Genomic DNA, 24236 nt, shown 5'->3' on the forward strand with positions numbered 1-24236 from the left:
ATCAAGTGCTCGGGGATTCCCATTCTTCTCAATGTTATCCATAATTTGTCATGATCCACACAATCAAATGCCTTTGCATAGTCAATAAATAGATTTATTATATTAAGGTTGTATGTTAACTATTGTTCATAGGTTAAACATTGTTGCAATTTTAAGTTATGTAATGGAATATATGTGGTAACCATTAAGAAATGACCAAGAAGAAACAGTGAGAAAAAGGAAATTAGCAAAAAACCTCATCATAAGCAAGTAGCCAAATATAAACAAAAACAGAAAAAAATCATAAGAAAAAAAAAACAGAAGGTACAAAACACTCAAAAAACAAATAGCAAAATGAGTGAGCTAGACACTTTATTTTCAGTAATAACCTTAAATGCAAACTGCAAATGGCAAAGGCAGAGAGTGGCAGATTGGATTTCAAAAAACCCATAATCTATCCTTTTCCTGCCTATAAGAAACATACCTTAGACATAAGGACACAAACAGACAAAAATTAAAAGGTTGGAGAAAAATATTCCATGCAAATATCAAACCAAAAAGAGCAGGGATGACTATAAAGTTAGATAAAACAGACTTTAACATAATTTTTGTATTTTTTAAATTTTAAAGAAGAACATTACATAATAACAAAAGGGTCAATCTAAGAAGAAGTCATAACAATTATAAATATATATGCACTTAACAGCAATGCACCAAAATACAAGAAACAGATACAACTAATATTAAATTAAAGGAGAAATAGATAAAGCGTAATAATAGTACAGAACTTCAACACATCACTTTCAGTTACAGACAACACACATAAAAGGAATATCACTATAGACACTGAAAACTTAAATAAAACCTTAAGCCAACTGGACCTAACAGCTATAATTATACATATACAGAATGTTCCACCCAGGATCAGAATGATACATATTCTTCTCCAGTGCACATGTATCATTTCTGAGAACAGACTTCATGCTAGGACATATAACAAATCTCAACAAATTTAAAAAGGTTGAAATCATACAAAGCAGCTGCTGTGATAATGGTATTGATAGTTAACTTTGTCAGCTTGACTGAACCATGATTCTAAGTGGTTTAGCAGTTAGGACATAGACACCTCCCATGATGAGATCTGATATAATGTAATCATCTCTATGATAAACTCTACTCTAAGCATCCAACCAGTTGAAAGAATTTCCTTCGGAGTATGGTCTGATTCCAATATATATGGAAAAATTCTGGCAAAGCTCTCTGGTATTTTGCTCATTCTAAATCTTAAACCAGTGGACTACCATATTGCCTGCTGACCTTAATTGTTGTCTTCACTGTCTTCACTGCCTGTGAGCCAAAACCCTGTCATGTTACCTGCTGATCTTGGATTACTCATCCTCTGAAGCCAGCAGCCGGCTGTACTGCCTGCCAATCTTGGGTTCATCAGCCCCTGCAGCTGTGTGAATCAGGAGACACCTCATGCTTGATGTCTGACCCACGGATTGGGACTTGCCAGCCTCTACAACTATATGAGCCACTTCCTGAAGATCAATTTCTCTCTCTCTCTCTCTCTTTCTCTCTCTCTCTGTCTCTCAAGCTTCACTGGTTCTGCTTCTCTGAGAACTCAGCCTAAGACATTTGGTACCAAGAGTAGTTCTGGAGAAGTAAAATCCTGAGGATGAGTTTTCTAAACTAGTTCTCAAGTCTGATTACTCATAAAGGCCCTGATGACACTGCAACCATTAGTAAAAAGAGTGCTGCTAATCCATGGCCTGAGATGGCAATATTAACAAAATAGCACCACCAATAGATCAAGTATTGGTGAGAAGTGAAGCTCTGGGTGAGCGCATATTTGATACTTGTCTGCATTTCTGTCAGAATGAGAAGTATAAGGAAGCTGGTTGATTGGTTCTACTTATGCTAGACAAAATGAAGAAAGAACGAGATGAACTCAGGCCTTCAGAGTCACAGCACCAGCACTGAATAAATCACCTTGATGTTTCCACTTATACCCTGAAAGAAAGCCTTATATCTTATATTAAAAGCTGATATTGCCAAAAACCAAACCCAAAGCCTTGTAAGAGTGGCTCAATTACAATGCCAACTGGCAGCCTCAAATGGTGTCTGAAATTAAAGTGAAAGCATTGTTGTTGTTGTTCGGTGCCGTCAAGTGGTCTCTGACTCATAGGGACCCTGTGTACAGCAGAACAAAACACTGCCCAGTCCTGTGCCAGCCTCACAATCCTTGCTATATCTGAGCCCATTGTTGTAGCTACTGTGTCAATCCATCTCATTGAGGGCCTTCCCCTTTCCCATTGACCCTCCACTTTACCAAACATGATTATCCTTCTACAGGGAATGGTTCCTCCTAACAACATGACCATAGTTTGTGAGTTGAAGTCTGGCCATTCTCGCTTCCAAGGAGCATTCTGGCTGCACTTTCTCCAGGACAGATTTGTTAGTCCTTTTAGCAGACCACGGTACTCTTAGCATTCTTCTCCAACACCACAACTCAAAAGCATCAACTCTTCTTCGGTCTTCCTAATTCATTGTCCAGCTCTCACATGCATATGAAGTGACTGAACATACCATGACTTGGGTCAGGCGCACCTTAGTCTTCAAGGAGACATCTTTGCTCTTCATCACTTGAAAGAGGTCTTTTGCAGCAGATTTCCCCAATGCAATAGCTGCTGCTTCCAGTGGTGTTGACTGTAGAACCAAGTAATGTGAAGTCCTTGACAACTTCAATCTTTTCATTCCCACATTTGGCATGAAGCTGTTTACTGGACCAGTTGTGAGGATTTTTGTTTTCTTTATATTGAGGTGTAATCCATACCGCAGACTGTAGTCTTTAATCTTCATCAGTTAAGTGCTTCAAGTCATCCTCACTTTCAGCACGCAAAGTTGTGTCATCTACGTGTTGCAGGTTGTTAATGATTCTTCCTCCAATCCTGATGCCACATTCTTCTTCATATAATTCAGCTTCTTGGATTATTTGTTTCAGCATACAAATCAAATATATATGGTAAAAGGATAAAACTCTGATGCACTCCCTTCCTAATTTTAAACCATGCAGTATCCCCTTGTTCTGTTTGAATGACAGCCTCCTGATGTATGTACAGGTTCCTCATGAATACAATCAAGTATTCTGAAATTGCCATTCTTCTCAATGTTATCCATAATTTGTTATGAACCACACAATCAAATGCTTTGGCATAGTAAATAAAACATAAGTAAACATCTTTCTTGTATTCTTTGCTTCCAGCTAAGATCTATCTGACACGGGAAATGGCATCCTTCATTCCACATCCTCTTCTGAATCCAGCTTGCATTTCTGGAAGCTGTCAATATACTACTGCAACCATTTTTTCATTATCTTCAGTAAGATTTTACTTGCATGTGATATTAATAATATTGTTCAATAATTTCCCCATTCTTTGTGATCCCTTTTCTTTGGAATGGATACAAATATAGATCTCTTCCAGTCAGTTGGCCAGGTAGCTGTCTTTCAAATCTCTTGGCATAGCCAAGTCAGTGCCTCCAGTGTGCCATCTGTTTGTTGAAACATCTCAATGGGTATTCCATCAATTCCTGAAGCCTTGCTCTTCGCCAATGCTTTCAGTGCAGCTTCAACTTCTTCCTTCAATACCATTGGTTCTTGATCATATGCCACCTCCTGAAATGGATGAACATTGATAAATTATTTTGTGTACAATGACTCTGTGCATTCCTTCCACCTTCTTTTGAAATTTCTGCATCATTCAATATTTTGCCCATAGATAATTTCAATACTGCAACTTGAGGCTTACATTTTTTTCCTCAGTTCTTTCAGCTTGAGAAATGCCAAGCGAATTCTTCCCTTTTCGTTTTCTGACTCCATGTCTCTGCACATTTCATTACAGTAATTGGCTTTGTCTACTCGAGCTGCTCTTTGAAATCTTCTGTTCAGCTCTTCTATCCTGTCATTTTTTCCATTTGCTTTAGCTACTCTCCACTCAAGTGCAAGTTTCAGAGTCTCTTCTGACATTCATTTTGGTCTTTTCTTCCTTTCTTATCTTTTTAATGACTTCTTGCTTTCTTCGTGGATGAAATTCTTGATGTCATCCCACAATTCCTCTGGTTTTCAGCCACTGCTGTTCAATGCATCAAATCTATTCTTTAGATGGTCTCTGAATTCAGGAGGGATATTATCAAGTTCATACTTTGGCTCTCATGGACTTGTTTTAATTGTCTTCAACTTCAAGGTGAACCTGCATATGAGTAGTTGATGGCCTGTTCCGCAATCAGCTCCTGGCCTTGTTTTGGCCAAAGATACTCAACTTCTCTATCTCCTCTTGCCACAGATGTAGTCAATCTGATTCCTGTGTATTCCATCTGGTGAAGTCCATGTATATGGCCATTATTTACATTGTTGAAAAAAGGTATTTGCAATGAAAAAGTCATTGGTCTTACAAAATTCTAAATTTTCAACTACTGGTAACTCGTCTTTGTTTCCAACTTTTGCATTCCAGCCACCAGTAATAACCAACACATCTTGATTGCATGTTTGGTCAATTTCAGACTGCAGAAGTTGGTAGAAATCGTCAATTTCCTCATCTTTGGCTTTGGTGGTCGATGCATAGATTTGAGAAATAGTAGTATTAACTGGTTTTCCTTGGAAGCGTATGGATATTATCCTATCACTGACAGCACTGTACTTCAGGACAGATCCAGAAAGTCTTTGTGATGGTGAATGCCACACCATTCCTCTTCAATTTGTCATTCCTGACATGCAAATCATGTGGTTGTCTGATTCAAAATGGTCAAAACCAGTCCATTTCAAGTCACTAATGCCTAGGATATCAATCTTTATACATTCGATTTCATTTGTGACAACTTCCAATTTTCCTAGATTGATACTTCGTACATTCCATGTTCCAATTATTAATGGATGATCACGTCTGTTTATATCCATTTTGAGTCATGCCACATCAGCCAATGGAGGTCCCGAAAGCTTTACTCCATCCGTATCATTACAGTCATCTCTACTCTGAGATGTCAGCTCTGTCATATTTGAATGCCTTCTGACCTGATGGGCTCATCTTCTGGCACTATACCGGACAATGTCTCAGGGGTATTCATAAAGCTTTTCAGTAATATATCAGACACTGTTTTATTGATATTCATAAGGTTCACTGGCCAATTGTTTGAGAAGTGGATAGCCTCTTCCTTCTTTCAAGTCTGTCTTAGTCCAGAAGCTCCGCTGAAACCTGTCCACCATGGGTAACCCTGCTAGCATTTTGCAACACCAGTGGCATAGCCTCCAGCCTCACAACATGTAAACCACCAGAGAATGACAAACTGACAGACAAGTTCACTTCCCTTAGTTGTTCTTAAGCACTATGCGCCTGCCTCTCTGGGGCCTAGCCTTAAATAAAGCCAACATCAAAGCCATTAATTGGGAAGAAACTGGATCCTGAAACTTGAGATGGTGATGTATGGGAGATAATCAAAATCAGGGATCACTGAGCCCCTAAATGCCATTGAATCACTCCTGCCAGCAGAACCAACCCTCTTACACCCATCTGGTAAGACTAACCCAGCTGTACCTTCTGAGTCACTGTCTGAGATATCACATGGGGGGGGGGGGGACAGCAGCACTGGCACACTGTCTGGGGCACTGCCTGAGGCAGATGCCTTTATATGACATCGTTTAACACTCCCAGGAACCACTGGACCCCCCCATTGTTGCTTCTAACTCTTTAACTAGATTTAAGTGATAGTGAGCCCTAAAAGGTGAATGATACATTGTGACACAGGCTGAGATATGCTACATTCCAAGAGATTTGATTTTTCTAATAAGTAAAAATAGAAACCTTGAAAACATGTGTGGGAATGGCTATTAAGGATGTGGATAACAGTGCAAGGAACATAAAGTTGGATCAGTCTTATCGATTTGGGTCCACTAAGCACAGATTCTTCATTCAATATTTCAGCTTGATAGATCAGGAAAGAATCTAATAGTCTATTTGGTTGGTTTCCTGAAGCATGGATTATGCAGTGGCCTATACTAAATCAAGTTGAAGTACCAGATCTGCCTTGGTATAATGTAGAAGGTATGCAAAGGCTTAAGGAAATTGCCATTTTAGAATGGATTAATCAGATTAGACCTACAGACCCACACTTGAGTGCCCAGAGGATATACATTTTATCACTATGGTGAGGAACAAATACGTGAAGGGAGCCCCAGCATCCTTGAAGACTGCTATGATTGCTATTTTATGTAAGCCAGAATTAAATTAAGACACCTAACTACAATGGGGCTGATTGGACCTAGTAGTGGTAGCAGCCAAGTGGCTGGCAGCACTTAATCAGCAAAGATTAGGGGGCTGTCCTTACCATAATGAATAGCAGGGTCAAAACAGTAATCAGAATAGTCTGACTCATATGGACTTATGCCATTTGCTACTTTGGCATGGTGTCCCTAGGAGTGAAACAGATGGTAAATCTACTAAATATTTACTTGATCTGTACAAGCAGAATTCTAAGTCAAGTGAACAGCAGCAATCTAACTTGAAGCACCAGAATAGAGTCACGGCCCCTCAATCAATTCCCAGGCTTGAGCCATTTTACCATCCTACAACCCCTTTAATGAAGGGGAGGCAGGGTCCCTTGAGGAAGGACCCCACTATACTGCCAAAAATTTATACTGTTAATCTTTCTCCCAGCCTTTCCCAAAGGGATCTATGGGCTTTCACGAGAGTTGACTGTTCACTGGGGAAAAGGAAATAATCAGACTTTTCAGGAATTATTAGATAACTGGCTTTGAATCAACACTAATTCCAGGAGACCCAAAACGTTTCTGGCCCACTAGTCAAAGTGGAGGTGTATGGAAGTCAAATTACTGATGGGGTCTTAGCTTGGGTCCACCTCACAGTGGATCCAGCAAGTCCTCGAACCCATCTTTTGGTGATTTCCCCAGTTCCAGAATGCATAATTGGAATACATATACTCAGCAACTGGCAGAACCCCCACACTGGATCCCTGACATGTCAGAGTAAGGGCTAATTTGGTAGAAAAAGCCAAGTGGAAGCCATTGAACTGCCCTCAACTAGGAAAGTAATAAACCAAAAGAAGTATCGAATTCCTAGAGGGACTGTGGAGTTCAGTGCCACTATAGAGGACTTGAACAATACAGGGGTGGTGATTCCCTCCACATCCACATTTAACTCACCTATTTGGCCTGTGCAAAAAACAGATGGATCTTGGTGAAAGACAATGGATTATCGTAAACTTAACCAGGTGATGACTCACTCCAACTGCAGTTGCTGTTCCAGATGTGGTTTCACTGCTTGAGCAAATTAATACATCTCCTGGCACCTGGTATGCAGCTACTGACCTGGTCAATGCCTTTTTCTCAATTCTGATTTCAAAGGAACACCAGAAGCAGTTTACCTTCAGCGGGCAAAGCCAGCAATACACCCTCATAGTCCTACCTCAAGAATATTCTCAACTCTTCAGCATTATGTCATAATTTAGTCTGCAAAGATCTTGATCACTTTTCTCTTCCATAAGATGTCACACTGGTCCATTACATTGATGATATTATGCTAACTGGACCTAGTAAGGAAAAAATATCAATGACTCTAGACTTAATGGTAAGACACCTGTATGCTAGATGGTGGGAAAGTTACCTGACAAAAATTCAGGTGCTTTCTACTTCAGTGAAACTTCTAGGGGTCCAGTGCTATGAGGCATGTAGAGATATTCCTATTAAAGTGAAGGATAATATTGCATCTGGCCCCTCCCACAACTAAAAAGGAGGCTCAACACCCTCATTCAGGTGTGCTACTCCAGCATATTTATCAAGTGACTCAAAAAGCTGCAAGTCCTGAAAAGGGCCCAGAATAACAGAAGGCTCTGAAACAGGTTCAGACTGCCATGGAAGCCACTCTGCCACTTGGGCTATATGATCTGGCTGATCCAAGGGTGCTTGAAGTGTCAATGGCAGATAGAGATGCAGTTCGGAAACTTTGACAGATGAATTATACTTCATACCCTTAGGATTCAGACCCTTAGGATTCTGCAACAAAGCCCTGGCATCCTCTGCATATAACTACTTTCATTTTTAGAAAGAGCTTTTGGCTTATTACTGGGCCTTAGTAGAGACTGAATGCCCAACCATAGGCCTATCCTACAAGCACCACGCAGCCTGAGCTGCCCACCATGAACTGGTTATTCTTTGACCCAGAGTAGTAAAGTTGGACATCAACAGCAGGATGCAATTATTAAATGGAAGTGGTATATGAAGATCAGGCTCGACCAGGACCTGATGACACATGTAAGTTATATGAGGAAGCAGTTTAAATTTTCTCCTTCCCAGTCTATACCTGTGGCTTCACAGGGATTTTCTTATGATCAGTTGACTGAGGAAGAGAAAATTTGTGCCTGGTTCACAGATGGTTTTGCACAATACGCAGGCACCACTCAAAAGGAGACTGCAGCAGTATTGCAGCCCCTCTCTGGGACTTCCTTGAAGGGCAATAGTGAACAGAAATCCTCCCAATGGGCAGAACTTTGAGCAGTGCACCAAGCTGTTCACTTTGTTTGGAAGGAGAAATGGTCAGATGTGATTCATGGGCTATGGCCAATGGTTTGTCTGAACGGTCTGGGACTTGGAAGGAACATGATTGGAAAACTGCTGACAAAGAGGTATGGGGGGAAAAAGCATGTACATAAAACTCTCTGAATAGACTAAATAAGTGAAAGTATTTCTGTCTCATGTGAATGCTCACCAAATGATGACCTCAGCAGAGGAGGATTTTAACAATCAAGTGATAGGATAGTATGTTCTGTGGAAACCAGTCAGCCTCTTTTCTCAGCTACTCCCATCACTGCCCAATGGGATCATGAACAAAGTGGCCATGGTAGCAGCAATGGAGGTTTTGCACAGGCTCAGCTACATGGACTTCCACTCACTAAGACCGACCTGACTACAGAGTCACTGTTGAGTGACCAATCTGCCAGCAGCAGACACCAATACTGAGTCTGCAATATGGAATCATTCCTTGGGGTAAGCAGCTAGCAACCTGGTGGTAGATTGATTATATTCAACCACTTCTATCATGGGAAGGGTACTGTTTTGTTCTTACTAGAAAAGACACTTACTCTGGATATGCAATTGCCTTCCCTACACCCAATGCTCCTGCCAAAACCACCATCCATGGACTTACAGAATGCCTTATCCATCACCATGGTACTCCACACACCATCATCTCGGATCATGGGACTCACTTTACAACACATGAAGTATTGCAATGGGCCCATGCTCATGGAATTCACTGGTCTTACCATGCTGCCCATCATCCCAAAGAAGCTGGCTTGATAGAACAATGGAATGGCCTTTTAAAGACACAATTATGGTGCCAACTAGGTGGCAATACCTTGGAAGGTTGGGGTAATGTTCTCCAGGAGGCTGAATATGCTCTAAACCAACATGGAGTATATGGTGGTATCCCAAAAACCAGGATTCATGGGGTTCAGAAACAAAAGGGTGGAAATGGAAATGGTACCACTCACTATTACCCCTAGCAACCCACTCAAAAAACTTTCGCTTCCTGTCTCTGCAATCCTATGCTCTGCGTGTCTGGAGGCATTAGCCCCAAAGGGAGGAATACTCCCACTTGGAGATACAATATTGATTCCACTGAACTGGAAGTTAAAAATGTCACCTAGCCATTTTGGGTTCCTCATGCCTCTGGATCAATAGGTGAAGAAGGGAGTTACTGTATTGTCTGGTGTGACTGGTCCTGATTATCAAGGGGAAATCAGACTGATAGTACATGATAGAGATAAAGAAGAGTATGTCTGGAATACAGGAGATTCCTTAGGACATCTCTTAGTACCATTATGCCCTGTGATTAAGTCAATGGAAAACTATAGCAACCCAATGCTGGTATGACTACTAATGATCTAGACCCTTCAGGAATGAAGATTTAGGCCATCCCACCAGGCAAAGAACCACGACCAGCTGAGGTGCTTGCCGAGGGCAGAGGGAATACAGAATGGATTGAAGAAGGAGGCAGTTCTAAATACCAGCAATGACCATGTGACCAGGTACAGAAATGAGGACTGTGATTATTATCAGTATTCCTTCCTTGTATATGTACATCGAATATTTTTGTTTTCTTCACTTATAAAACATAAGAAATAAACGGGGCTATGGGGCAATCTACTTCCGTAGTGATACCGCCTCAGAAACTCAAGGAGGGGTCGCTATGAGTCAGGGCCGACTCAACGGCACATAACAACAACAACAACAGTGTGTTTTCTGTTGTACGTATGTTAGTTGCATCATGTTAGGTGCAAGTATTAAAATTGTCTTAATTTAGAGATTATATATGGTTTAAGGAGATGTGTACAGGTGTCAAGTTGACAAGGGACTATGTCAACCTGGCTGGGCTATAATTCTAAGTGGTTTAGCAGTTATGATGTAATCATCCCCCATGATGAGATCTGATATAATGTAATCACCTCTATGATGACATCTGCTATGAGCAGCCAATCAGCTGAAACTCCCTTTCAACTTTTCCAATACATATGGAAAAGCTCTGGGAATGCTCTCTGGGTTTTTGTTCATTCTGGATCCTATATCAAGCTCATCAGCATCTGGACTTAACAACTGCCCTGTTGCACTGCCTGCTGGTGATGGGATTGTTATCTTCATAGCCTATGAATCAAGAGTGTGCCACATTACCTGCCAATCTTGGATTAATCAGCCTCTGAAGCCAGCAGCCTACTGTACTGTCTGCCAATCGTGGGTTCATCAGCCCCTGCAGTAAAGTGATTCAGGAGAAGCCTCCAGCTTGACATCTGACTTACAGACTTGGAACCTGCCAGCCTCTACTACTGAATGAGCCATTTCCTTGAGGTAAATTTCTTTCTCTCTCGCCCCATACATATATAAATTTCACTTGTTTTGGTTCTCTAGAAAACAGAGTCTAAGACAAGTATGGAGTTAAAAATCAACAACAGCAAAAATAAAGAGAAAGAAATATATACATGGAAACTAAATACACTACTAAAAAACTACTGAGTCATAGAAGAAATCAGAAGTGAAATTAAAAACTTCCTAGAATCAAACAAAAATGAAAACACAAAACAAAATTGTTGGGACACAGCAAAAGAAGTACTCAGAGAGACATTTATAGCAATAACCAAAATCCAAAAATAAAACTCACTGCTGCTGAATCAGATCCGACTTACAGCAATTCCTCCTTGGGTTTCTGAGACGGTATCACTACGAAAATAGATTGCCCAACCTTCCTTCCAAGGAGTAGCTGGTGGGTTTGAACTACCAGCCTTCTGATTAGCAGTCAAATGTGTTAGGCACTACGCTACCAGAGCTTCTCTCTAGCAATAAATGCCTAGTAAAAAAGAAAGTAGATCCAAAATCATCAACTTCAACCAATGACTTGAAAAAATAGGAAAGAAAGAGAAAATGAGGCCAAAAGCTACTAGTTGTTGTTGTTGTTGTTATGTGCCATCGAGTCAAACCCGACTCATAGCGACCCCTCCTTGGGTTTCCGAGGCAGTATCACTACGGAAGTAGGATTGCCCAACCTTCCTTCCGAGGAGTGGCTGGGGGGGTTGAACCACCAGCCATCTGGTTAGCAGGCAAGTGTCTTAGCCACTATGCTACCAGAGCTCCCAGATAAAAAGGAAATAATACAGATCAGGGCAGAAATAAACAAAATAGAAAAATAGAATCAATAAAACCAGAAGTTAGTTCTTTGAAAGGATCAATAAAATAGACAAACCACTTGCTAGATTAACAAAAACAAACACATAAAAAAAAACAGAAAAGGCAAACAACCAAATTAAGAAATTAAATTAGTGACAATACAACTTAGAGATAAAGAAGATCATAACTGATTATTATGAAAAATTGTACAACATATTTGAAAACCTAAATAAAATGGACAAATTCCTAGAAACAAACCACCTCCCTAAACTAACACAAAGGTAGAAAATTTGAATAGACACGTTACAAAACAAACTGAAGATTTCATTTAAAAAAAAACTGCCAACAACAAAAAACAGCCAGAACCTGATAGCTAGCTACCCTGAAGAATTCTACCAAACATTTAGAGAAAAGTTAACACCAATCCTACCAAATCTGTTCAAAAACATAGAAGAGGAAGGAACACTATACAACTCTTTCTAAGAAGCCAGCACAATCCTGATACCTAGGCAAAGACATAACAAGAAAAGAAAATTACAGACCAGTATCCCCTAAGAATACACATGTAAAAATTTTCAACAAAATTCTAGATTTCAACAGCATATCAAAAAAATCATATACCATGATCCATTGAGATTCACACCAGGATTACAAGGGTAGTTCAACATTAGAAAATTAATCAATGTAATCCACCACATAAATAAAAACAAAGGAAAAAAACCCTATGATCATATCAATTAATACAGAAAAGGCATTTGAAAAATTCAACACTCTTTCCCAATAAAAACTCTCAGCAAAATATAAATAGAAGGGAACTGCTCAACATAATTAAAGACATATATGCAAAGCCAACAGTCAACATTATAATCAACGGAGAAAGGCTGAGAACCTTCCCTTTGAGAATGGGAACAAGACAAGGCTGCCCATTATGACCACTCTTATTCAACATTGCTCTGGAAGTCCTAACCAAAGTAATAAAACAAGAATGAGAAATAAAAGGTATCCAAATCAGAAAGGAAGTAAAACTATCTTTATATGCAAATGACATAATCCTATAAAAGATCATGAAACGCAGAAGACCCTAAAGGTTCCACAAGAAAACTGCTGGAACTAATAAAATAATTTAGCTATGTTGCATGGTACAAGATCAACATACAAAAAATCAGTTGGGTTCCTCTACACTAACAAAGACTACTCAGAAAAAGAAATCAAGAAAACAATACCATTTACAATAGCCCCAAATAAATACAATACTTAGGAATTAACCCAACGTGGGGACATAAACGACTTATACAATGAAAATTAAGTACAAGAGACTACAAACCAAATCAATGCCATTGAATCGAGTCTCACTCATAGTGACCCTATAGGATAAAGAAGAACTGTCCCATAAGGTTGCCAAAGCTGTAAATCTTTACAGAAGCAGACTGCCTTATCTTCCTCCCACCATGTGGCTGGTAGGTTTGAACCACCAACCTTCTGGTTTTCAGCCAAATGCTTTAACCACTGCACCATAAGAGTTTCTCTCAAAAGACTGAAAACCAAACCAAACCAAATGCACTGCCATCAAGTCAATTCAGACTCATAACAACCATATAGGACAGAGCAGAACTGCCACCACAGGGTTCCCAAGGCTATAAATCATTATGGAAGCAAATTGCCTCATCTTTCTCCTGTGAAGCTGCTGGTGGGTTCGAACCACCGACCTCTCAGCAGCCAAATGCTTTAATCACTGCACCGCACCACGAGAGTAATTTAAGAAACTAAAAGAGACCTTTAAAAATGGGAAGATCCCATGGTCATGGGACTTAATATAATAAAAATGTTAATTCTACCTAAAGCAATCTACAGATACAATGCAGTGCCGATACAAATCTTAACAACATTCTTCATGAATGGAAAAATTAATGACCAATTTTATATGGAAAGGAAGGAAACCTCAAATAGCCAAACCAATATTGAAGAAAAGGAATAAAGCAGGATGTCTCACACATTCCCCAATATCAAAACATACTTATACAGTAAATGTAATCAAAACAACCTGGTATGGGTTTAACAACAGATATATAAACAAGTGGAACAAAATTGAGAATTTTGAATTAAACCCAGCTATCTGTGGACAACTAATTATTGATAAGGGATCAAAGTCCATTCAGTGGGGCAAAAACAATCTCTTGAAGAAATGATGGGGGCAAAATTGGATATCCACCTGCTGAAAAAACAGGACCCATATCTCATGCCATATACAAAAAAGTAACTCAAAATGGATTGAAGACCTAAATGCTAAACCTAAACCATAAAGTTCCTGGAAGACAACATAATGAGAAAGGTATGGCACCTAATCTTTTGTAAAATAGGATAGTAAACATTACAACAAATGCACAAATAGAAGTCAACAAAACAGGTAAATGGAACCTCATAAAAATTAAAAACTTGTATTTATCAAAAGTCTTTACTGAAAGAGTAAACAAACAACCTATACACTGGGAAAAAAATCTTTGGAAACAACTTATCCAATAAGGATCCACTGTCTAAAATCTATAGAAAGCTGCAACAATTCAACCACAAAAAGACAACCCAATCATAAAATGGGCAAAAGACATCAATAGAACATTCACCAAAGAGGACATCCAAGCAGCCAACAAACACGTGAAAAGATGTTCACAATCACTAGCCATTATAGAGATGGAAATAAAAACTACAATAAGATACCATTTTACCCTTGGCTAAAATGGAACGGATTTTTTTTTAAAAAAAAAAGATAACAACAAGCATTGGCAATGATGTAAGAAGACTGAAACCTTTACCCATTGCTGGTGGGACTGTAAAATGGAAAAACGGCTATAGAAAACAGTATGATGCATTCTAAAAGAACTAGAGATAGGACTACCATATGATCCATCAATCCCACTACTCCTAGGTATATACCTTGGAGACAGTAAAAACAATGACATGAACACGCATGCTGTTCTGGTTACCTAGTGCCACTCTGACAAGAATATACCACAAATGGGATGGCCTTAACAAACAAGAGTTTGTTTTCTTACAATTTGGAGACTTTAAGTCCAAGTTCAAAGTGCTAGACTCTAGGGGCTGGGTAAAAGCCCCTCAGCCTTGGGCTTCAGCTCTGCCTCCAGCTCCTGGCCCACTGAAGCTAGAGGCTTTTCTTTACTCAGACAGCTGCTGACTGCTGAGGCTACCAAGCCCAAGGTTGACAAGTAAAAAGACACAGTCCTGATGTTACCAAACCACATGGCAGGCTATTAATTTAAGTCCACTGTAAGTCCCAAGATTGGCAGAGCATACCAGGCTGCTGAACAATGACACAGCAACATGCAGGGTCCAAGCGTGCCGTAAGCTAGAGACCATTCCCAAAGCTGCTTCTTATATACGTGAAGCAGACCACATGCCCAAAGCAGCTACTCAGCTGCTTATGGTAGATCCCACCATGGAGTTGACTGCCAGTCTCATTATGGGGAATAACTACCACCAAGCTGCCCAGCCACTCAACCAGGCCCAGTCATCACACAAACATAACCACCACACATGCTGATGTTCACTGCTATTTTATACACAATAGTAAATAAATGGAAACAACTGAAGTGCTCATCAGTGGATGAATGGATAAGCAAATTGTGGTACATACATACAACAGAACCTATGCAATCATAAAGAACAATGATAAATAAGTCTATAAAACATAGCATAGTATAGATGGACCTGGAAGGCATAGTAGTAAGTGAAATAAGCCAAGCATATAAGGACTAACAACATATGCTCCCTTTCATAAGACTAGTACAGATAAATACAGACAGACTAATGTTCATTGCTAGTTACTAGAGAGAGTAGGGGTGGATGGGGAAACTATGCTTTATAACGTGTTGCTGTTGTTGTTATGTGCTGTCAAGTCGTCTCCTACACACAGTGACCCCTCCTTGGGTTTCCGAAGCAGTATCTCTATGGAAGTAGATTGCCCGATCTTCCTTCCAAGGAGTGGCTGGTGGGTTTGAACCGCCAACCTTCTGGTTAGCAGTCAAGTGCCTTAGACACTAATCCACCAGAACTCCTACTTTATAACACAAAGACTAGTCATTTTTGGTGATGGGAACAGTAGCACCAAATGTGGATGTAGTAGCAAAGGACAATCAAAGTGAAAAAGAGTGTTTGAGCATACATGGAATGATATAGGCAAACTGGTATATAGGCAGGTTTAGTATTTATATAGATGAGAAGGGAAATATTTGTGTTTTTGTTAGGTACCATCAAGTTGGTTTTGACTCATGGAGACCCCACGTACAACAGAACAAAACACTGCCCAGTCCTGAGCCATGCTCACAATCGTTGGTATGCTAGAGCCCATTTGTCTCAGTTCTCTAGTGCTGCTATACCACCACTAGCAGATGGCTTTAACAAACAGGAATTTATTCTTTTACAGTTTAGGAGGCTAGAAGTCCACATTCAGAGTGCCAGCTCTAGGGGCTGGGTGAAGGTCCCATGACCTTGGGCTTCAGCTCTGCCTCTTGTTCTAGGCCCACTGGAGCTGGAAGGGTCTCTCAACTCACTCAGCTGCTGGCTGCTGATGCTGACAAACCCAAGGTCAGACGGTAAAATGGCATAATCCCAAGATCAGCAGGCAACACGGCAGGCCACTGGTTATACTGGAAGCAGGCCATACCCTGAAGGTAACTCCCCTTCAACTACTTAGCTGCTCAAAGCAGATTCTACCATGGAGGTGATGATAATCTCACCATAGGGAATAACTACATCCAGCTGCCCAGCCACTCAAAACCACCACCCAGCAAAGGATGACACACAACCTTAACTGCTACACCATGGCTGCAGCCACTGTCAATATATCTCCTTGAAAGTCTTCTTCTTTTTCACTGACCATCTATTTTACCAAGCATGATGACTGTGCAAGTTAAGGTTGTGTGTTAAATTGGCTGGGACATGATTCTAAGTGGTTTAGCACTCATGATGTAGTCATCCCCCGTGAGATCTGATAGAAATACTTCTATGATGAGATCTGCTATGAGCAGCCAATCAGTTGAAAAGGAGTTTCCTTTGGGGTGTGGCCTGCTTCGAATATATATGGAAAAGCTCTGGCCTTCTGCTGGATCTGGATCCTGTATTGGGCTCATTATCTGCTCTGGTTCCTGGACCTGAACCAGTGGTCTGCCATACTGCTGCCAATCTTGGGACTAATGCCATTGCAGCCTATGAGTCCACAGCCTGCCATCTTACCTGCCAATCTTGGCTTCATCAGCTCCTACAGCTGCATGACTCAGGAGACACCTACAGCTTGCTGTGTGACCCACAGACTTGGGACTTGCCAGCCTCTACAACTACATGTACTATTTCCTTGAGATAAATATTTCTCTCTCTCTCTTTTTCTCCACATATACACATATATAAAGTTTCACTGGTTTTGCTTCTCTAGAGAACACAGCCTAAGACAATGTCCTTCTCCAGGGACTGGTTCCTCCTGAGAACGTCCAAACTACAAGAGGTGAAGTCTCACCATCCTCGCATAAGGAGCATCCAGCTGTACTTCCTCCAAGACAGATTTATTCATTCTTCTGGTCCATGGTACACAAATATTCTTCGCCAATACCACAATTCAAATGCATCAATTTTTTTGCAGTCTTCCTTATTCATTGTCCAGCTTTTGCATGCATATGATATTAATGAAAATACAATGGCTTGGGTCAGGTGTGCCTTAGTCTTCAAAGTGACACCTTTGCTTTTTAAAGAGGTCAACTGCAGCAGATCTGCCCAATGAAATACATCATTCAATTTCTTGACTGCTGTTTCTACAGGTGTTGATTGTGGATCCAAGTAAAATGAAATCCCTAACAACTTCAATCTTTTCTTCATTAATCATGATGTTGTTTATTGGTCCAGTTGGAGTATTTTTGTTTCCTTTATGTTGAAGAAGTATTTATAGGTATGTGTAAATACAAATATGTGGGTGCAGGCACATATATTCATTGGAGACACAAATACATATACTCCTTAGTGATAACCAAATACCTCCCAACTTTGGTCTTTCAGTTTGAAGGCTTTGGTTCATAGTCTTATGGGACAACTCAGTCAACTGGCATAATATAGTTCAGAAAAATCATGATTTGCATCTTAGTGAAGTAAATAGCATTTAGGGCCTTAAAAACTTGCTAGCAACTATTTAAGACACAACTGTGCGTCTCTACTCACCATGAGCTAAACAGTACGAACGTAACCAACAGCTAAGAGAAGAAACAAGTGTACACAAGCCACACCTCATTTACCCTAAGACCAGAAGAATTAGGTACTACTAGCTACCACTACTGACTGCTCTGACTGGGGTCACAGTAGTTGGTCCAGGATTGACTGGGAAAAAAAATATGGAGAACTCAAATTCTTACTTAAAAATAAAAAAAAAACAGATAACTGTAACAATAGAGAACAAAGCACTCCCTGACATTATTACCCTGAGACACTCTTTAAACTTAGAATTGAGTCTATCCTCTGAGATTACCTTTTAGCAAAATAGCAGAATGGTACACAAAATATAGTTATAGTACCCATAAGATTGGTGCTCTACTTAAAAATCAACAAGATGAGATCAAAAGGTCAACAACTACTCAAAAACAAATATGAGAAGATAAGAGAACAGATACTCTACCCATTCTAGAGTACTCCAAAGGGAACAAACCTAACACAATGAAAGAGAATGTTGACACACTGTGATACATGTAATTAATGTCACTGATAAGTTTGTATGGAAATTGTCAAATGGAAATCTAACTTGCTGTGTAAACTTTCAGCAAGAACTCATTATTACTAAAAAACGAAAGAGTAAAATAAAAATAAAACAGAAATTTCATATATTATTACAAAATAAAGAGCCTAGGTGCTCTGGTAGCATAGTGCCTAAGGCATCTGACTGCTAACCAGAAGGATGGCAGTTCAAACCCACTAGCCACTCCTTGGAAGGAAGACTGGGCAATCTACTTCCACAGTGATACTGCCTCGGAAACCCAAGGAGGGATCGCTTTGAGTCGGATCTAATGCGATGGCAGTGAGGTTTTTTTTGTTTTTTTTAATATACAGAGCCTTATTAGAGTAATTACCTCTTTCCTAGCAAATAAGCCTCAAGGCATTCCTATCAGACAGGCCCACTGTCCTCACACATTCTCCTGACCAAAGCAACTCAGAGCTTTACATACACCCAAACACTTTATTACAAATATTCTGATTCTTCACTCACTTGGGGGATGAAATTGTTCTACTTAGTTTTCTTGTTAGCATACGGGGTAAACTACAAAATGCCTCTGTATCTATCTATGACTTTAGCAGTCAATGAGCTATGAGGCCAGTAGGCTGTAGGCATATAAAACAAGTACAAATGTTCACATAGTCTTAAAAACGCAGTCCCTTTTCATAACCTATCATACTTATGATTTCCCTTTATAATATTCTACTCCATCACAAAACGTGAAAAGAAAAATGTATTTGACCCATTTGCCCTGCTCATCCCTCTCCCTCTACAGCATCAGAACATGGGTTAAATGGCCTCTCTTAGAGCCTCTCCCATGAACTGAGCCTGTGGCACTTGGGTCTTCTTCCTAAGGTCAAAATGTCTAAACTCCAAATAGGAGTATGGGGAGAGAGGAGATCCTATATAAAAACATTACACTGCAATAACTGGCAATCTCTTACAATCTTTCTTGCTCTCTTTCAACAACATCCCATTTAAAATAGCCATTCCTTTTATTCTATTCCTAAACATCAAACAGTTGCTAAAGAAAGATATAAACACATACTTATGTTAGACTAGTACCTAAGTGGTCTAAAATCTAGCCTTTTCCACCCCCTTGAAATTCCAGCCCACCAAAGTCTGAGAAGGTCAGAGATGGTCTCTGAACATAATTCACATACTCCCACAAGAGGTCAGATGTCCTCTATCTGATCCTAGAGGGGACAAAATCAGCTCTAACCTTTGGGCTGCTATATGGAGTTGAGTGAGAAGAAGATGGGGTAGTGAAGATAATGGACTGGTATGTGGAAAGCAAAAGTAAGGTAACATGGACCAAGTCTACTAGAACATAAATAAAAGATTTAAGGACTCCACTTGTTGCAATGAATCAAGTGCAAGCACAAGGATATATGTTAGTCATTTTGGATGGCAGAACTGAAATTATCATAACTAGTCATTCCTATCTACTGGAAAATATTTTCATAAAGTGTATAAATCCTGCAACATACTTCAAACTTCATGAAACTATATATACAAAAAACCAAAACCAAACTCACTGCTGTCAAGTTGGATCTGACTTATAGTGATCTTATATATACATCCTAAAAAAACCTTTCAAATCCCATAAAAACAATAGCGTAAGTAACACATATTCCCTACCCTTAAGTTCTACAACCCTAAGTACAGCCCCACTGAGGCTATGTGATGGCTGTAAGACTTAATTAATGTCATGATCCCTAAGGGCTCAGCCCTCACAATCAGTGACCATAAATATGGAAGCGACAAAGGCTATACGAATAGAAAGCAGAGTGGAGATAATCAGCATGAGCAGGAGCATAAGAGAAAGCAAGTTCACTACTGAGACTATGACCCCAGCTGCCCTTCAGGTCTGGAATTGAACCCACACCTGTAGCTTCCAGCCAAACAAAAGGCAGGCATATGAGGTGAACATTTACACTAGGTAGATACACTCCTTGGAGAGAAAAATCATGGGAGAATAGAAGGGCTGTGTATGCATAGGGAGACAGCTCAGGGGACCACAGTGCATGGAGGGAAGGACAAAGAGAAGAGGTAACTATGGGGAGGAAATGGGAGAGGAGCTGTTGCATTGTGAGAAATTGTAGTCAATATCATAAGACAAAGTGTATGTGAACTGCTGTGTGGAAAGTGAATTTGCTCTGTAAACTTTCACCTAAATCACAATAAATAATAAAAATAATAATAAAGAGAATGCAAGTTCATACAAAATAAGGACACTGAGTCAGGGGCTAGCATGTCCAACAGGAGTCTAAGCTGGATGAGGGAAACTGGGTGAAGCAAGAAGACTGTGAAAGTGCAAGTGAGGAGGTATACAAAGTCAAAACAGAAACTCATTTTCAAATAGGGGTATGTGTGTATGTGTGTGTGTATGTGTGTTTAATGCTGTGTAACAGAGTATGTCAAAAAGCTAAAACATGAAACATACAAAAGCAACTCAATATTTATTATAATTATACATATTGCTTCATATAAGTACTTTCAAAATACTGAACTAAATTATTAAATGAGTCTAAATGATGATTTTTCAAAAACGTAAAATTTAATATGTTATTTTGAATCACCTTATTGTACTTCTGTCGTTTTACAGAATCTAGTTTCCTGTTGACATCTCTGTTGGTGGTAGCTTGAGGGCTAAGTTGTTCAATAATCTTATTGATTTGCCTGAGGGATGTCGTACATGACCTGAAAAATAAGATAAATTGTGATCACAATATCACAGTATAATATAAAGAGAAATACGGATAACATGAAATGCTAAAAACATAAACACTTCCTTCTTATTAATTAAAAAATAAAAGAAACTCAGCCAGAATGCATATTCGTCTTGGCCATAAATATAACTTGAAGGGTCGTCTGAGGTTTAAGATTGACTACTAGTGTTATTCATTCATCTGGCTGATTTACATCAGCTCATCTATAAGCTGATTCATTCAGTCAACATTTTTTTATAAGCCCAATTTATTCAAGACACTATGCTAGAACAATGTATAATAAATTATTATATAATTTATATAAAGAAATGCATGTATGGATTTTTTAAAAGCCCATTAAGGAAGACTCCCAAATTCTGGAAAAGTCTTTTAAATTTTTAAACACTTAATTATATAAATTAGCTACTTGAGACAGTATTTTTCTTACACACAACTGGAAGATTTATTGACTGTAGCATTACATTTTGAGGTGAAAAAAATTAATTTATAATAAATTACAAGTATCTCCTGCTTTTCAGAAGTTCCCTTTACACCACCTTCCTTTTATGAAAGAGCTACATTAGTACCTGTTTTCACCAACTAAAAGAAATCTAAAGAGTATTTTCACTTTTATAAAGAAAGGTGAAAAGGAAAACTACCATTCAGCATTTGTTTTACAGTGAGCCATTAAAGAGATAACAAGCACCCTGAGCAACAATGAGAAGTGGTGTCACCATACTCTTTCCCCAGGAACTACACTCAATATCTCAGCATCAAGCCACTATAACTATGAACTACGTCTGTAAACACAATAAAATAGTGTTATTTTAATTTTATGTGTTATTTAATATGAATGGGTTGATTATTTCTGGGGTCTGGGAATGCTCAAAAATTTTCCCATATAAATTAATGGTAACTGCTTCATTGCTTTACACTATTCTGGCTTACAGAAAGTTTCAGATAGTGGGGGAAACTTACACCCCTAAAACAGACAAAGAATTACAGCTTCCAATTTTCAAAACAAGCCCATGTCTATTTCTCTTCTAAATCACAAATGATCCACCTTCAGCTTTAACTATCACCACAGAACTTTATCTTTACTTATAGAGGCAGAAGGAGGATAGAAGAAAGGAAAAGGAGGGAGGTCTTTTCTTCCAGCTATTTCTCTTTATTCCTAGAAATCTAAATGTGAGAAATTTTCAAAGGACTGAAATCCTCAGTTTAGGGACAGGAAGGTAAAAAGAACCTATAGGACAGAGAATAATTTGAGAACAGGGAATGTGTTCCTGGTATCTTAAGTAGGAAACATCAGAACTTTAGGTGCACTTCTCTTGGGAACTATTTTGTGCAAATGTTGGTAAGTTGTAGGGCACTCTTAGAACATCACTTTTCTTTAGGACATTATGGATGATATAGGCTTTTGTGAGCTAGATTGAGACCTAACTACTGTGTACAATGTTGCTCCTGAGTGTTGGTGTTCAACCACAAGGTTGACTACCTTCGACTTTTACCACCCCAAACAAGAAGTTCTATAAATCTCCTAAATTTATGCCATACCACACCTTTCTATTTTCCAAGTTTCTAAAAGACTCTAAAAGAGAGATGCTGGTACACACTCACATGAGGTCATCCAGGACTGACCGATACTCTTTCTCTGCATCAGCAAGTTGGGCTGCACGGCTAGCTTCATGGATGGCGTTATCCACCTGCTGAAGCACACCCCGCTCCAGCACTTCCTGGTCATAGACATCCACCCCCAAGCCCTGCAGTTCAAAGGCCTGAGCACTTAGCTCCACTGCCTGGATATGATGCCTATCAATCTGAAGTAGGGCTGGTCCTCTCCTTGGAACTTCCAACGCACACCTCTCAGCCACAGCAGACAGTCCACTACCAGAGGAAAAAGAGGGAAGGTTTTCCTCCACCCCTGTATCTGGCACACCATTTTCTTGCTTGTTTGGCATTTCTTCATCATTGCTGACATACTGACTTTGTAAACAGTCTTCTTCCTGGGTTTGACTTGGGTGGAGGATTCTCTCATTTGGCATCCTCTAAACTGTCTAAAAGGAAAAGAAAAATTGATAAATCTTTTGGTTATACAGAATTAATGCTTATACAGTTCTTAACTATTTTATCACTAAGGCAAACTGATTTCTCAAAAGATCAAGTAATAATCTTCCAATTATGTAAATGCCAATTTCAACATATTAATTTTCTTACAAGGGCATAAACTATATATCTTCTCAAGTTCCAGTAATAAATAAGAAAAATCAACAACCAAAGAAAGAAAAAGAAATGCAGTGTCATGAACAAATGACAAGTAGGTAGCCAAGGAAACCAGCAATCAGAATCCTGAGTGACATCCATAGTTTCCAAACAGTTAAAGACATTTGGCCACCATTTGCCAACTTAGTAACTTCACTGTGTTAAGGCACAAATTATTTGTACTATAGTGGTGTGATCAAATGTAATGTACATATTAAGTGATATAAGCAAAGAGCTTCTCGATGAATCTGACATTACAAACTTCTTGGTTAAATATCTACTCCAATAAATAGGAAGTTTAAATAAGAGATAACCACACTACCCAAATCAGAATCTGAGTAAGATTAAAATATTCTCAAAAATAATCCTATCCAATACCATTTCTCACCCATCAGTTGGCAAGAATGTAAAAACCAGGAAGAGAATCCACCTACACATATTGCTGTTGGGAATATAAATTAGTAAAATTATTTTGGAGGACAATTTAGCAACCAACAGTTACCAAAAGTTTACATGCTCATGATCTTTCTCTCACTGATTCCTAATCTAGGTACTAACCAAATATTCACACATATGTACAAGAGCGCTTACTTTGCATGTTTTTAATCATTTAATGGAGCCAATCAGTAGTTCCAGTGGGTACTGATATAAAAGTCAAGTTAAGTGAAAAGTCACATAGTATGAATGCATTTATGTTGAAAAAAATTTTATACCTGCATCTGTGTATGGAAAAAGATCTGGAACACTACATGCTAACCCTGCAAAAGCTGGTGGAGTGGTGGGGTGCCAAAGAAACACGGAGGAA

At 39.3% G+C, this 24236-nt stretch overlaps 1 protein-coding gene across 1 annotated transcript in view; it reads right to left on the bottom strand.

The window, feature by feature from the left end:
- ERCC6 (ERCC excision repair 6, chromatin remodeling factor) overlaps positions 1–23214 on the bottom strand; it is a 111635-nt gene extending 88421 nt beyond the window's left edge. Inside the window, exons 1-2 of the mRNA XM_007938610.1 lie at positions 22790–23214; positions 21041–21161 (exon numbers count right to left, since the gene is read on the bottom strand). Of these exons, the coding sequence (XP_007936801.1) occupies positions 21041–21161; positions 22790–23214 (546 nt within the window). The remainder of the gene's footprint in view (positions 1–21040; positions 21162–22789) is intronic.
- Positions 23215–24236: the final 1022 nt, after the last annotated feature.

The sequence above is a fragment of the Orycteropus afer genome, unplaced genomic scaffold, assembly GCF_000298275.1.
Source record: "Orycteropus afer afer isolate SDZICR_OR568_19922 unplaced genomic scaffold, OryAfe1.0 scaffold00052, whole genome shotgun sequence".
Classification (NCBI taxonomy): Eukaryota; Metazoa; Chordata; class Mammalia; order Tubulidentata; family Orycteropodidae; genus Orycteropus; species Orycteropus afer.